This window comes from Aptenodytes forsteri, unplaced genomic scaffold, assembly GCF_000699145.1.
Source record: "Aptenodytes forsteri isolate BGI_AS27 unplaced genomic scaffold, ASM69914v1 Scaffold143, whole genome shotgun sequence".
Taxonomy (NCBI): Eukaryota; Metazoa; Chordata; class Aves; order Sphenisciformes; family Spheniscidae; genus Aptenodytes; species Aptenodytes forsteri.
In genome coordinates, this window is record NW_008794951.1 from 8,611,037 (window position 1) to 8,626,029 (window position 14,993).

A 14,993-nucleotide genomic window follows, 5' to 3' on the forward strand; every position below is an offset into this window, starting at 1 on the left:
GCCCGCGACTCCAACTCCCAGCAGCGCCCGCGAGCGCCGCCCGGCCGCGGCGCAGGGGCCGCTGCGAGGCGTAGCGCTGAAGGGACGAGCGGGCCCGCCGCCGGGCAGCAGCCACGGGCTGCTCCGCGGGAAAACCGCGGCCGAACGCCGGGGTTAGCCTGACATTTCCGTCTTCCAGTTCACTGCAAGCCTCAAAGTTAAAATTCAGTTACTACTAGCAGCCGTTGAGGCAGCTGAACGGCTCCGCTCCCAGATGAAAACCCACCGTGAAGTGTCTGGAGCCCTCTGCAAGGGCCTCCCACATGTCCCTCAACAACAGTCTCATCTATAGCATCTGTGGGACTCCCCTCGGTCTCCTTTAAAGAGTAAGATAATTTTTAACTGCACAGAAATTCTGCTTACAGGTACCAGCACAAAAGCAGTTTATTGCCAAAAGTACAGAAAACAAGGCCCACTTTCACAAGTGGAAGCATACCTAATTTAAACACAAACTCCAGCTAGCAATGTGAAGAATTTGAGTCTCTCAGACTGCTGCAGCTCCTTCTGAGGACAGCTCTTCATTAAACCATCTCTGTAAAGACCTGAATAAAAGCTTATGAAGTCCCAATTGAACACATTCAAGTTACGTTTAAGTACTGGGCAGCATTTACTGTATATCTCACCAGTCTGCATGCAGTTATAAAGAACAGAGACGAAGAGCACATACTTTCTGCACAAACTTCATGCAGTCTCTCAGACTGGAGTGGGTGAATTCCAGTCAGACACTGCAAAGACTGCCTTTGGAACAAACAACAAATTTTATTGCAAGAAAAGAAACAAGCCCAGATCATAATTTGAGACCTACATCCCCAACAACCTCTGTTTTCTGTGGAGACTTCAGATTAATCCTTTAAACTTTGAGTCATTCAATCAAACGTGATCCGAAAACTGCGCTCTTGCTCCTTGCGGCGGCTCTCGCAAACCTTTGTCACCTCTTCTACCTTCCTCTGCAACACGGCTGTGGGAGAAACAAGTGATTAATCTTACAATCCCCCTAAAACACAACCCTGCACAGTTTAGCCTGCAGAAGGAGAAAGAAAAACATGTTAATTTTGACAGTCACTCAGATTTGACAGTGCACAAAGAAGGAGGGAAACCCAACACAAAGCACTGCTAACCCTCTGAGGCAGAGAAGATTGTCTAAAAAGTACTCTGAGGCATTCAGGGACTGGCAGGCAGAATCGGAAGAGTCCTGGGACACGTTGTTGACACTTTTTGCCATGCCACTTCATTGCAGTGTCAGGGCACTGCATCAGAGAGCAGAGCAAACCCTCCCTGAACAGGAACTGCAAGCTGGTCTGCAGCTTGAGAAAAAGCAATTGCTCTATAAACCAGTTTCCCCTACCCGCCACCTGCTAAACCAGCTTTGAGTTATGCAAATTACAGGTGAACCACACAACCCGTTAGAAGTATACACCTATTTTCTTGCAGGATATCACACAGCCGTAACAAGCTTTTAACTGTAAATACCGAAAAGAGCGTGGAATCGCACAGAAGAGGGGCCTGCGTGAAGACCTCTGCCTGCCCCCTCGGTGCCAGGCCTGAGCTGAGGCCTCCTGCTGCCCTCGCCCCGGCTGCAGTAGCTGCGAATCCACGTTGACATGGGGTCTGTTAGAGCTGATAGTCACTGTAAGGCTTGAGCTGTGATTGCAACTAATACCTGTGGGGCAAAAGAGTCTATAATCTCAGTACAGAGAGGAAAGGTTGATTATGTTCCATTATATATGTTTTGACATCACACATGTAAGAGTTTGGCTAAACTTTATCCTTCCAGAGCACACAGCAGGAAAATTGTGCTTTACAGACAGTATAGAACACATTTTGTTCTATCTTCATCTGTCCCTTTTTTTTTTCTGCATAGGTGAGCAGTGGGTATTGATATGGACAGTGTTTCCTCAGGCTCTTCTCTGCAGTTCCTTGCCAAACTGCTTCATGATGCTCAAGAAGAAGAAGATGATGATGATGATGAACATGGGGTGAGTCTTTCATAAGAAATGCTGCTTCTTTTACATGTTGTACCATAGCCTAACCTTGTAATCTGAGGAGAAACAGATCTCTCTTTTACCAGAGTGAGTAAAAAGAGAATGAAAACCTTAGAAGGTTTTGGACTGACTGAAACAGCTAGAAGTTATTTTTAGGGTAACAAGCTCTTGAAGGAGAGAATAAGGAAAATGCCCCAGGAAAACAAGGAGAGATTGTGACCACAAAATGGGAGGGAGATTTAAGTTTTCAGCCTGAAGGAAATAAGAACACATAGTTGAAAGAGCTTTAGATACTTTAGAGTTCCCCCTACTTTTCCCTGAAGTCTACCAGAGATGAAGGTAATTACAGCTAAATACTTCATATGAAGGGAAAAAAGTTGCTGCTCAACTTCTGAGTAAAGACTAAAATATCCAGAGGCGACTGAGTGTGCTAAATCTGTGTTAGGCATTGAAGAACTGTAGAGATAATTGACCCTTGAAGTACCATAGATATGTTGGTGATTGTAGAATAGGGAAGGTTGGGTAATCATTCTAAGGTGAATGATTTGAATGATTAATGAGAGAAATACCTTTCCGTTCTTCTATATAATTCATCTCGGGACTAGATGAAAATCACAGCTTTTGGAAAATATATGTTGTTCTTGCAATATGCAACTGCTTTTATCTAGGCACACGTGTGCTGAGGAGAAATATCCCCGGGGGCCACAGGTGGCAACAATCACAATGTAGAAGGCCTCTGTGAAGGCTCAAAACTTTGCCATGTCTCTTAGGATTTTCAACAAGTCATGTTATGACTTGGATGACAAAAATGGCAAATGCCTCAGTGCTCTTCCAAATCACTCCTCGACAAAGAGCCAGCTGGATGACCCAGCAGTTGTGCACTAGTAGTGGCAATGGTAGTAATATTTGGGATAAAAGGGGTGGAGAAATTAGTATGAGGGCAGTTCTGCTAAATATGGCATCATTCACTTCCCTCTATCAGTACAGATACATTGGAATGTGCATTATAATCACACTTTATCAAAAAGTAGTGATACAAGTCTGTCTCCTTAAAAGTCTTCGCAGTAGACTTGTTGACCATGTTCATTCCCACACCCTTGCGACTGAACAAGCTACACTGCACCAAATCACCACACAATTACCATTTTTCTACTGGCACATCTAATAATTTTTAATTGCATAGAAATTCTGCTTACAGGTACCAGCACAAAAGCAGTTTATTGCCAAAAGTACAGAAAACAAGGCCCACTTTCACAAGTGGAAGCATACCTAATTTAAACACAAACTCCAGCTAGCAATGTGAAGAATTTGAGTCTCTCAGACTGCTGCAGCTCCTTCTGAGGACAGCTCTTCATTAAACCATCTCTGTAAAGACCTGAATAAAAGCTTATGAAGTCCCAATTGAACACATTCAAGTTACGTTTAAGTACTGGGCAGCATTTACTGTATATCTCACCAGTCTGCATGCAGTTATAAAGAACAGAGACGAAGAGCACATACTTTCTGCACAAACTTCATGCAGTCTCTCAGACTGGAGTGGGTGAATTCCAGTCAGACACTGCAAAGACTGCCTTTGGAACAAACAACAAATTTTATTGCAAGAAAAGAAACAAGCCCAGATCATAATTTGAGACCTACATCCCCAACAACCTCTGTTTTCTGTGGAGACTTCAGATTAATCCTTTAAACTTTGAGTCATTCAATCAAACGTGATCCGAAAACTGCGCTCTTGCTCCTTGCGGCGGCTCTCGCAAACCTTTGTCACCTCTTCTACCTTCCTCTGCAACACGGCTGTGGGAGAAACAAGTGATTAATCTTACAATCCCCCTAAAACACAACCCTGCACAGTTTAGCCTGCAGAAGGAGAAAGAAAAACATGTTAATTTTGACAGTCACTCAGATTTGACAGTGCACAAAGAAGGAGGGAAACCCAACACAAAGCACTGCTAACCCTCTGAGGCAGAGAAGATTGTCTAAAAAGTACTCTGAGGCATTCAGGGACTGGCAGGCAGAATCGGAAGAGTCCTGGGACACGTTGTTGACACTTTTTGCCATGCCACTTCATTGCAGTGTCAGGGCACTGCATCAGAGAGCAGAGCAAACCCTCCCTGAACAGGAACTGCAAGCTGGTCTGCAGCTTGAGAAAAAGCAATTGCTCTATAAACCAGTTTCCCCTACCCGCCACCTGCTAAACCAGCTTTGAGTTATGCAAATTACAGGTGAACCACACAACCCGTTAGAAGTATACACCTATTTTCTTGCAGGATATCACACAGCCGTAACAAGCTTTTAACTGTAAATACAGAAAAGAGAGTGCAATCGCACAGAAGAGCTGCAGAGCACTTGCAGCCACAACACAGATCATCTGTTATTTGCAGATCACCCATTTGGAAACACATAAGCCACTGATTGATCATCAACTTCAAATGCAGCAGGCATTGCAATATACAAAAAAATCTTGGCACAAGCTAAAGCCATTTCTGATTTCATTCCATGAGAGCTTATCAGAAGCTATTCAACAGGGCTACGGCATCACGTCAGCCTCCATATTCCAGGTTAGGTTTTATTTCGTACAGCATGCCAAACCCAGAATCTTCCGGTAACATATTAAGCAGCACACTTCAGTTTGTCACTTTTCAAAAATTCACCATGCAAAAAATGATTACGGCATAAAACGGCAGTCTGCTTCACTGCCTCACCGATCTCTCTCGCTCAACTCGGAATTCAGTGGTAACTACGAAAGAGAAGACCCTGTGGTTCTCTCAGGAGGCGGCAGAAGGTCAGAACAAGGCTTTGTCCAAACACTCCTTTCACTTGGGGAAGCCGCACCGCCCTGCGTCCATGTTCAGCAAGTCCATTTAATTGTGGCAGTGTAGGTTAATAGTAATTCAAATAAAGTGCCACAGTTGCACATAATTGTTTAACAAGTCAGACAAGTTAATAGCCACTGTGTATGAGCATGCCTAGAAAAGATCACTGGCTGTTGTGAAACAGTCCTGGAGGTGTTCCACAGGAAGCAAAACTGATAACATTACCTACAGCACAGATGCCCTAGTTCTGGTTTGGGGGGGGGAGGTTTAGTACTTTTTTAATACAAAAAGAATGTTAAGGAATGTGTCCTTCCCAGGCCTACTCAATTACTAATTGCAAGGGCTGTGTGAAGGCTTACTTCAAAATTGCATCGTTTTTCCACCGTACCACTTCAGTGCACACAGTAACAGGAATTCTTCTCCTTGCTAAGGACCCCACAGAAACAAAGAAATACATTAACCTTTTTTAAAAACTGCAATTTCTTAGGCTTATTGCTTCTTTCTTGTTTGAAGGTGAACTGAAGATGAACTGTTTCTTTAGATGTACATTTCCCAGCAAAGAGAATGAATTGTTATTAACTGATAAGACAATTTCTTCGGTACTGAATCACAGAGGAAAAACTGGGTCTCCTTTCTAGGAAAATTTAAAGGTACCAGGTTGCTATTTTCACACACATTCTGTAAAGTCAGAATTCTGATGCCACAGGAGCTGCACCAGATTTCCCAATAAAGCCATGTTTGGAATGCAGAAGTTGGCATCCATGTTCTGGAAGAAAAAGCCAAATTAAATCCTGACCTAAGCCAATAATACTATTTAAACATGGACAGTAGTATGCCTGCTTTCACCCAAGAAGTACACCAGCTGTGAGCACTTTCACAGCACTGCAGCCAGACAGTGCAATTTGGTACTGGTGAGAGGAGCACTGCTTTATTCTGCCATGCCCTTGTGTGGCTGCTAACATCAGTTAAAATCAAAACCGTGTCAAATTCTCAAATCCCTCACAAGGAGGCACTCCCTGTGAGAAAAGTTCCTTTTTTCTGTTTTAGTATGGCATCATGGTATACTAGTTAAGGGTGAATCCAAGACAAGAAACAACAGTAACTACACTATCAGGTTTTCACTATTGAGTGCATCTTCTGCTCTGCACTACATCTCAAGTTATTGCTACCGTGAAAGTTCCACACTATTACTCCAGAGTTACCACGCCTGCAGATAAATGCATGCTGCTCAGTCTTACCTGGATTTGGCTTTCCCATTGCGGGGGAGAGGATGATAACATTAAACACACACACACCCCCCTCACCAATTGTCCTATTCCAAAGGGAAACCCCATAACATTTTAGAAGTTGAAATATTTAACCTTAGTTTCGCAGAACAATGCATAAGGTTTTCAAGTCCTCTGCTTTGCACTGATGCGTTGCACTGCTTGTGCTTTTTTGTAAAACACTAGCAGTTGCCAGGAATTACTTCTCAGCAGAGGCCTTTAATGCACATCAGGAGAATTCAAGCACAGAAGGGACTGTGTCATTGAAGGTGAGGAGCAGAAGATTCCTCAGGGATCTTCAGGAATTCATTTATGTTCAAGAAACACTGGCACACATGCTGCATGCTTTCCCAAAAAGCTGCAAGATGACACTCACCTGAGTTCTGGTCAATCCACTGCAATGAATCCATGTGCGCATTCAAAATTTTACAGATCTGCTGAAGCTGAGCAGAAAGAGAAGGAGCAAGTCATTTGTTACACTACATAGAAACTAAAGAGTAGTAAAAGACAGCCTGCCTGTCCCTGCCTTTGGAACATGATGCAATCAAATTTCTCATATGTACAGCTCCACTAACTTAGCACAGCCAGTTTCCCAGGGAAGTCTGTCTGTGCAGCAGCTGTGTTGCTTTGCTTCTCTTTACCATTAAGAAAACACTGGTTTAGAGTATATGCCTGTGGCTTAGGCTTATTCCAATTCAGACCTAGGAACCACCACAACATTAATCACCTTAGGCCCGAGGTGGCAAAAGTAAAAAGGAATGGGGAAAAAAGTCTGCAATACTGAAGGGAAATTTTACTGAAAAAAAAGCTTCTCGGAAAAGCCACAAGGAATATCAAGATCATTTTAATACATATCAGAAAGAGCTGGTAATTCAGATCTTGTTTTCATGAGGATACAAAAGTAGTATAAGGAAAAAATATCAGCAGTTACGGAGGGCATGCTGAACAAAATTTAGATTTGCCTCAAGAAAGATGCAAGCAGTGGAGCAGGTAGCTGGATCAACGTTAAGAAATACCTCTGAAACAAGTTGTAATCTAGGCAAAAATTAGACAACAAGTAAATAACCAGAGTTCCTACCAGAATGAGATACTTTGAAAACTATTATCAGAACTGCAGAGTAAGTATGTGAGTCAGGCTGGCTTGTGCTGTGTTATAATGCAAGTCTTACCAGAAGAGAACCAACCCAAGGACGAAACAAAAGACCCTTCCAAGGTTGAAACTACAAGCACCAGAGTATCCACGAGTGGAGAAATGAAGAGTTAGAACTGTTTAAATATCCTTTGCCTCTTTACCAACATACAAAAAAAGTAAAGCTTGGATTTACCGGGTCACTCGTGTCTGCTGGGCCTCTCGATGTATTCAAATGCTCAGTGATGTCCTTCAGATCTTGTGCCATACGCTTCAACTGAGCATCTATGTTTTCAGCCAGTTTATAGCTGCAAAATGCACGGGAACCAAGGTCAGAATATTTAAAGTGAACTTCTGACTGGGCAGAAGACCTGCTCCCAGTCACACCAACTTTGGGCAATCAGAATCAGCTTCTATGCCTTTCAACTAAGGCTGGCAGGTACGTGGGAACAGCACCATGAGAGGCATTCTGTCACACAGATGAAGTAATCCCTAACCTCTCTCTCTCTCGATAGATACAGGGAGACAGACAAGCAATGGAGGGCTTTTGGAAGGTTTTGTCAGAACTGAAGGAACCAGCTAGTCCAGATTCTTCAAGATTCCTATCTCTTGAACCAGACAAACACTTCTTTTAATTACCTTGCTACGATTCAACACTTAAGGCTTACAAGGATGCTTGAGCCACACATAGTGCATTCTGCTCTCATCACTTCTGTCACTAAATAACCATTATTTTTCAGAGATTATGCCAAAATCAGTAACCTTTTCCCAGACAGCTGATTAGACCAACATCCAAAGAGCTTTTCATGCTGATTCAAGGGCTTCCAGTTGCAATTCCCCTGTTTCTAACGTGTAAAATCTAAGTTGCCATGCATAAAACAGGATTACACGTTTGACAAAGGCCGTTGATAGATCAATATTGTCATGCATCCCAACTCTACTTCTTGCTGATTGATCATCACCACATTAGTCTGCTCATCACATGTTCAAAGCAGATTTTTGTCTTACGTCCTCTCCCGTTCTTCATCTGCATGCTGCAAGTAGATAGTTCCGCTCTGCTCCTTCACAGACTCCTCCAGAGGGGTCAACAAGTCTTCAAGCTCTTTCTGCTGTGACAGAATGAAGTCCAGTTCCTGATCCAGTCTGAAAAGAGAAAGTGTTAACTACTCCACTTAGAAGTTATATGCATTCTAGATCTGCCATAGAACAACGCAAGAAGACGCAAAAAAAGAAACAAAATCATCTCAAGTGTTCATAGTTTCGTACCTCTTCTGATCAAGCTTCACTTTCTCTACTTCTCTGTGTAATGAAGTAATCTGGAAACAGAAGACACTTAATTATACTACGAAAATTCAAAACTCAACTTATGAAAGAAGAGTGGTGGAACTGAGAAAGCCCGCACCATACAAATGTCTACTAGAAACAAGAAGCAGTTACATAAAGATTTACAGACCAAAAATTGAATAATGGAGGTTTGGCTTTGAAAGCTCCACCCTAAGATAACTTGTTATCATAGTGTAAACTCACAGAACAGATTTCCAAGCTCCAATGCCTACAGACCAGACCAGACATACAGTGAGTCTTTCACAAGCATCCAGATGTAATTCACATCTCTCTTTTTTACAACTAGGAAGTCCCACTAGATGGCTTGCTGCCTCTGTAACACTTAAAGCCTTTAAGGATCTAAGCAAGCAAAACCAGGTTACATTGCACGTCACCTTACCTTCTCTCCATTCTCTATCAGCGTCTGATCCCAGGCATTAACTTGTGTAGCTTGATGGAGAAAGTGTTTCTCTTGGTCTTCCAGTTCCAGACTCCACTTGTTTATCAAACTCTCCAGCTGGGCATACGTCATCACTGGAGGTGCACTGAGAGGAAGTGCGAGACAGTACAGAGCACAAGATTAAAAACCAAAATGTAAACATGACAACACTCATTTCCCCTTCCTCCACCAGATACCAGCATTAATACTGCCTCTTGCCCCAGTCGGGAAATAGTCGGTTATAACAAATTTCTCACCTGGTTGTGGTTGTTGTGCTTATGGCAGCTGTAGAAGTCCCAGCTCCAATGGCACCGGTCGTAGTTAATGGCTTAAGATTCAAAGCAAAGCCAGAAGCAGAAGTAGTGCCTGAAAGAAGAGGTTCAAGTCAAGCAACAGAAGAGGACACATCTGCCATCTAACAAACCGAGAACAGGTCCAATATACACTTCTAAGCACAGCGCTGTATGAGCTCAAATAGGTCCCTTTGAAGGAACAAAAAGCAAATCCCACGTCTGTCAAGAAGGGAACGAAGCACACCTTGACACAAAAGTAGTGGACTGTAAATGCCTGACTCGTAGTTCTAGTAAGAAGAGGAACTGTCAGCCTGCACTTAACCTGGGCATTATTCAAAGAAACACAGCATTAGCCCACACCCCTCTCAATCTCCTCATGTTTTAATATTAGGCCTAATAACTACCAGCACACCCAGTTCCTCTCCTGCGTCTTTGCAGAACATGAGATTTCTATGTTTTCACAAAGCTAAGAGCATCTATCAGATGGAACTGTCAGTCAGTCACGCGGCACTTCTAGGCACTGCGCTCAAATTCTTCACAGTCACTCCAGAAACAAGCTTTAGAAAGACCTTGAGAGCTGAGCAGCATCCATGTTATTACACTGAAAACTGACCAGTAACTGCATCCAGAAAAGGATGTTCAGTCCTGAATCCCAACACTGTGCAGCAGCAAATTCCACTGCAGGTTTTCACATGACGGTTGCCACTTAAACACAGCACTCATCTCTGCTTTTTTGTTTTGTTTTTGAAGAAAAGTTAATGAAATCCAACGCTTTGAACCTCACAATTAGGAAGAAACAGATTAACGGGGAAGAACTGAAACATAAAACATCTCTCCCTAACACTCCCGGCAAGTCTTTGGCCTCTCCCTTCCCCCATCAGGACACCTCTCCCTCACCTCTTAGAGCAATCTGCACCTACACAGGCAGGCTAGAGAAGGAGCAGCTCGTCTATTTACTTTACTTGCTCCAGACTAGAACATCAAAGCCTACGGGCCTTCCTTCACCCAAAGTCCCTTTGCTGTGGACAGGCTCTCAGAAGTCATAAGTAACTGTGCATTTGGGGAGATGGAAAAGGAGGATCAGAGAAAGAAATACTGTGTTATTCTCAGTTATGGGAGGGCATTAGAAATTAGAACTGCTGTGCTGCTACGCCAGCGTGGCCCTTTACGCTACTACAGAGCGCTGAAGTCAGGCTTCCTTCTCTGCAGTTACTTTCAGCATCTAGTTCTTACTAGTGGCAGTGCTTGTCGCAGCCGCTGTTGTTCCAGGAACTTTTAATCCAAACCCAAGCGTTCCAAGACTGGCTGTCCCAGTGGAAGGGGCACCAACTGCAAACAGAAGACAACATTAAGAGTTTGCGTAACCCATTAAATACAGTGCCCCTCTGAAAAGCTCTACCCTGCCTGCTCACCCATCTCCATCTGGTCTTTATTTGTATTAACCAGGATCACTGTTTAGGTGAAGGATCATCCAGACACAACGTGAAAAAAGGCAGGCTGAAGCCATAAAATAGCCAGAATGCTCTGCGATTCTTCCAGGAAACTTCATCAACCCAGGGTGCCAAGCTACTGTCACTTCCCTTTACCTATTTTCAATTATCTAACATTTAACTGCTATCAAATGCTAACATAAGCAAAGGGTGCTGGACACTGGCAGGCAGGAAACGTAATCTCTGCATGCGGCTACTTGCTAAAGCAATACAACTGCACATACTACAGGAAACACGCTGGTCACATCTCAGTTGCCTGTAAACAACCCACCTATTATCATCTAAGAACAAGGTTTCAGGCATCCTGAAAACAGAGAATGCCCATTAGCTTAAAAGCATTCTTAAACACCAAGATGAAGGTCAGCTTTGGAACTACAGTAGCAATGCAAGCATTGTAGAGCTACTAAAAATACAAGTTGTTAGGCTGGTATATACGGCGTCTACAAATTGCAGCTGATTAGTTAAAAGTAATCAGTGTGGCTTTAAAACTTGTGAAGGTCCTTGGGAGCAGCTGCCTAAATTTTCAGAAGTAGGTGTAAGACAGCACTACGTGTGGAATAGTTGTATTAAGTCTGGTAAACATTGGCATTTACTGTAGCTAGTCTCCATAATCAAAGGCAACTGAAGCATTAATGTCTCATTGCAGGCTGAGGAAGAAAGCTGTTAGGACTGTCTTCAAACCTGGGCTACTGCCTTAAAGCTATCAGAAAAGAGACACTATTTCCTGCCATAAAAATAACTTTGCAAGAGGAAACTTGCCAGTTATTACCAGAGGAACTTGCAAACATACAGCTGTGTGAATACTTGTTTTTAGCACGCTGCATCTCCACTGTCACAGGCCACTGTTCTTGAAGAAGCGTGAACACCTAATGCAAGAGTCAAAGGCAGACGTAACCAGACTCAAGGCACTGGGGTCTGGAAGACAGCAGCTAAAACATCACTAGAAAGCTCAGTTGTGGCGATACTACCCAGACAGAGAAACAAAAAATTCACATACAGCTACAACTGCCACGTGCTGCTTGCCCACTCTGAATCTAAAGCGTGTTTTGGTTTGAACAAAACCCTCCGTGCCTCACCACTGAAGAAAGTTTGCCAGAAATCACAAAGAGGGAGGGTGGCAAACAGCGAGAAGAGCTGGCCTTTTGAATGCTCCCGTATTACCCGAGCATCTGCAGCTCCACTACTGACAGGTAGCACCAACCATGCTGCTCATTTATTTCCCCAACAGTTAAAATCTGTACATTGTGACTTACGTGAGAGGCCCGTGGTGGTAGACGACGTCGGTGCTGAAGAACTCGCTATAGATGCAAACAACGTAGGCCCCGCTGAACCAAGAATGGAGGTTGTGGTGGTAGCGGCAGTTGTAGCAGCTGTGGATGTTACTACAAACAGAAAAAGCATAGATCTTGTACAGTCATGCTGAGAACGGGATACAAATTTGCCTATCTACACCAGTTTTTTATGGGTGTAAAAATTTTAAACGTTTTCCCTCTTATTCTACCTCAACTCTATCTCTTTACCAAAATACCCTTTAAACCTGTGGCTCCCTCCCACTATGCTCCAGCAAGAAGTACAGAACAGAATTTGGTATGTGGGACGCAATAAAAAGTACAGGATACCGAGTTCAATGGCTGCGTGAACTGCCACGGATTACTGATGCCATTGCAAATTCACAGCAACAAACACTTCTAGCCCATTTCCAGACTCCAGTTTAGAAAACTATTCCCAGAAGGACAGCAGATTCACAAAGTCTCGAGTAATTATTTCCTAAAATCACTTCCTACCTCCAAGTTTGGTTCCAAAGGACAGAGTGGGTCCCTGGCTGGTACTAGTGGTCAGCGTTGCCGCGGGTGCACTAGTGGCTGCTGTTGAAGGCAATGACCCAAAGTTTAGAACTGGAACAAGTAGCGTAAGTAAAAGGCGAACCTTTTACTACAGAGACATTGTGGTTTCTGCTGATCGCAGTAATAGTCAAGTTAGAAGCAGTAAGAGTGTAAGAAAAAACCTTAATATTCAGTGTAACAAATACTCTGCGTTATCCAGGAAATGAACGAGGGCTAACAAGCTCGTTACCTACAAAGACTTTCAAGAACGATTCTAACACAGATGAACATCACCCTCACCCCAGAGCTGATGACCTTCCCTCCGAGGCCTGCACTGTCACCAACAAGTAAATCAAAAGCTGCAAACTGAACTTTTACCAGACTCTGCAGGAGTGGGCAGGTTCCTGCTTCTGGGAAGGTGAACAGTGGTTTATCACAGAAATCAGCCAGACCAAGGTGCTGTCCTGAGAAAGTTCCCCAAATACATGCTTTGCTTGGCCAGACTGGCCTAGACAAGAGACAAACTCACTAGCTCATTTAAACACATATTCAAACTCTGCCAGTTACTGTAAGGTGAAGAAACAAATGGATTCAGCACACCTGCAGGGATCCTAATGGATGGGGTTTTCTGTCTGTATTACCTGCCGGCCTCAGGAAAACAAGTGATCAATACAAGTTCAATAACGCTTGAGGTTGGAGACATCTACTTCCCATGAAAACAGTGTGCCGAAGGCTAAATAGCACTTGTTACTCATCGCTGAAGACCCCGGGCAAGCATATCAGAAAAACCACTGATTCCAGCCACTTGCTTCATTTCACACCAGCAGAAGCAGGAGGCTGCAGAACCTCCACACCATCCCCAGTTGCCCTCCCTGCTGACAGGCTACCTGACTACAGCTGCCATGTCAAGCCCAGGCGCTCACCGGCAGACTGCCCCCCAAGGCAGAAGGGGGTTGTCGACTGGGTTGCAGCTCCTAAGGTGGCAGCAGTGGTGGCAGCAGCTGCAGGTGCTGTTCCAAAGGTCAACCCGGTGGGCGCTGCCTGTGGAGCTGCAGTGCCAATGTTGAAGCTGGGCGTTCCGGCCTGAGTTGTGGTACCACTGGAGAAAGTAAACGTTCCAGTTGTCCCAGACTGAGCGGTGGTGGTGGTGGTGGTGCCAGCAGATCCAAACACAAAGCCAGAAGGGGCAGCTGCTTGACTTGAGGGCACGCTGGTCGGTACAGAGCTACCAAATCCAAAGCCCCCTGTGATTCCAGTAGCTTGAGTTGCAGCGCTGCCTCCAAAGTTTAATTTTGGTGCGTTTGTCCTGGAGAAGAAAAGAAAAGAAGCCCATCTGTTTGAGACGTGCAGCCAGTCAAGTACTGAGTCGGCCTTCTTACAGACCATTTGCTGACAGCAGAAGCCACCTTTCAAAAAGACGCGCACTTGTCCAGCTTTATGCTTCAATTTTGACAAAGACTGTATCGCAACTCCTGTCACCTGCAATCCTCTGTCAAGTCTCTTTATACTGACTCCCCCTTAATTACCTCCACCCATCCAGGCACCAGAAGACATTTATGGCAGCGTAAGCAAAGTTGCTTATTCTCTCAGCTCCCGAGCACCCTTTTCACTTCCTCTACATAAGACTATTTTTTTCAACTAACTTTTGCTGCTAGTCCCCATTTGAGCTCCCTTCCCACTGCTCCCATCTGGCAAGCTTCAACAAGAGCAGTTCTGAAGAACCACCTCAAAGCTTACAGCCTTTCCTAAGGACAAAACGGTCCCACTTGGCTGAAGAAACATTCTGAGCGCTCCAGTTTCGGATCAGAAAAAACAAGACGTTTCATGCTCGGACGCAAAGTTTTGTAATTTCTTCACGCAAGCATCAATACCCCAATTACAGACTGAAGTGTGGAACAGCTTATTCTTAATACCCATCTGAAAAAGCCAGCATTGACAAATAACAGGTCTCACCGACCGCTTTCCCGAATGTGCCACAGTGCAGCGGGAATTCTAAGGCACAAGAGCAGCAGGTTTGCTCCCTCGAGAACTACTTGCAAAGCACTTCCAAAGCAACGAGGAGGACCTCATCCATTCACGCTCCCCAGTGGCCAGGGCCGCCCAGCAAAGCCAACAGCCCCACCCCGCGACCGGCCGACCCCCGGGCCTCTCACCCCAGCGGGAACACGTTTGCTGCCGGAGCCGCGGTGGCCGTGGCCGGCGTCCCGAAGCTGAAGCTGGCAGGCTGCGCGGCAGTGCCCGGCGTGCTGAAGGAGAAGAGCCCGGCGGGCTGGCTGCTGGCAGGCGTCTGGGCCGCGCTCCCGAAGCTGAAGCCCCCCGAGGCGGCAGGCGTGGAGAAGGAGAAGCCGGTCGTGGCCGTCGTGGCGGCCGTCTTCGGCGTGCCGAAAGTGAAGCCGCCGC

General features: G+C 44.8%; 3 protein-coding genes across 4 annotated transcripts in view; 1 reads left to right on the top strand and 2 right to left on the bottom strand.

Moving 5' to 3' along the window:
- Positions 1 to 1,261, bottom strand: part of RBM41 (RNA binding motif protein 41) — a 9,020-nt gene extending 7,759 nt beyond the window's left edge. The window contains exon 1 of the mRNA XM_009275394.1: positions 1,191 to 1,261. Coding sequence (XP_009273669.1) covers positions 1,191 to 1,261 — 71 coding nt within the window. The remainder of the gene's footprint in view (positions 1 to 1,190) is intronic.
- A 1,913-nt stretch (positions 1,262 to 3,174) lies between these two features.
- NUP62CL (nucleoporin 62 C-terminal like) lies at positions 3,175 to 13,979 on the bottom strand. 2 transcript variants are annotated; one of them, XM_019471037.1, is made up of 12 exons: positions 13,517 to 13,979; positions 12,555 to 12,635; positions 12,024 to 12,152; positions 10,514 to 10,609; positions 9,245 to 9,353; positions 8,949 to 9,093; positions 8,492 to 8,541; positions 8,234 to 8,368; positions 7,422 to 7,533; positions 6,473 to 6,539; positions 6,070 to 6,087; positions 3,175 to 3,812 (listed from the first exon to the last, which is right to left on the bottom strand). In XM_019471037.1, the coding sequence occupies exons 1-12, from the start codon at positions 13,977 to 13,979 to the stop codon at positions 3,721 to 3,723; spliced, it is 1,497 nt and encodes a 498-aa protein (XP_019326582.1). In that variant the 3' UTR covers positions 3,175 to 3,720. The 2 variants fall into 2 exon arrangements, with proteins under 2 accessions (XP_019326582.1, XP_019326583.1); XM_019471038.1 differs by lacking the exon at positions 6,070 to 6,087.
- Positions 13,980 to 14,149: 170 nt separating this feature from the next.
- Positions 14,150 to 14,993, top strand: part of PIH1D3 (PIH1 domain containing 3) — an 11,275-nt gene continuing 10,431 nt past the window's right edge. Inside the window, exons 1-2 of the mRNA XM_009275357.2 lie at positions 14,150 to 14,157; positions 14,752 to 14,969. Of these exons, the coding sequence (XP_009273632.2) occupies positions 14,150 to 14,157; positions 14,752 to 14,969 (226 nt within the window). The remainder of the gene's footprint in view (positions 14,158 to 14,751; positions 14,970 to 14,993) is intronic.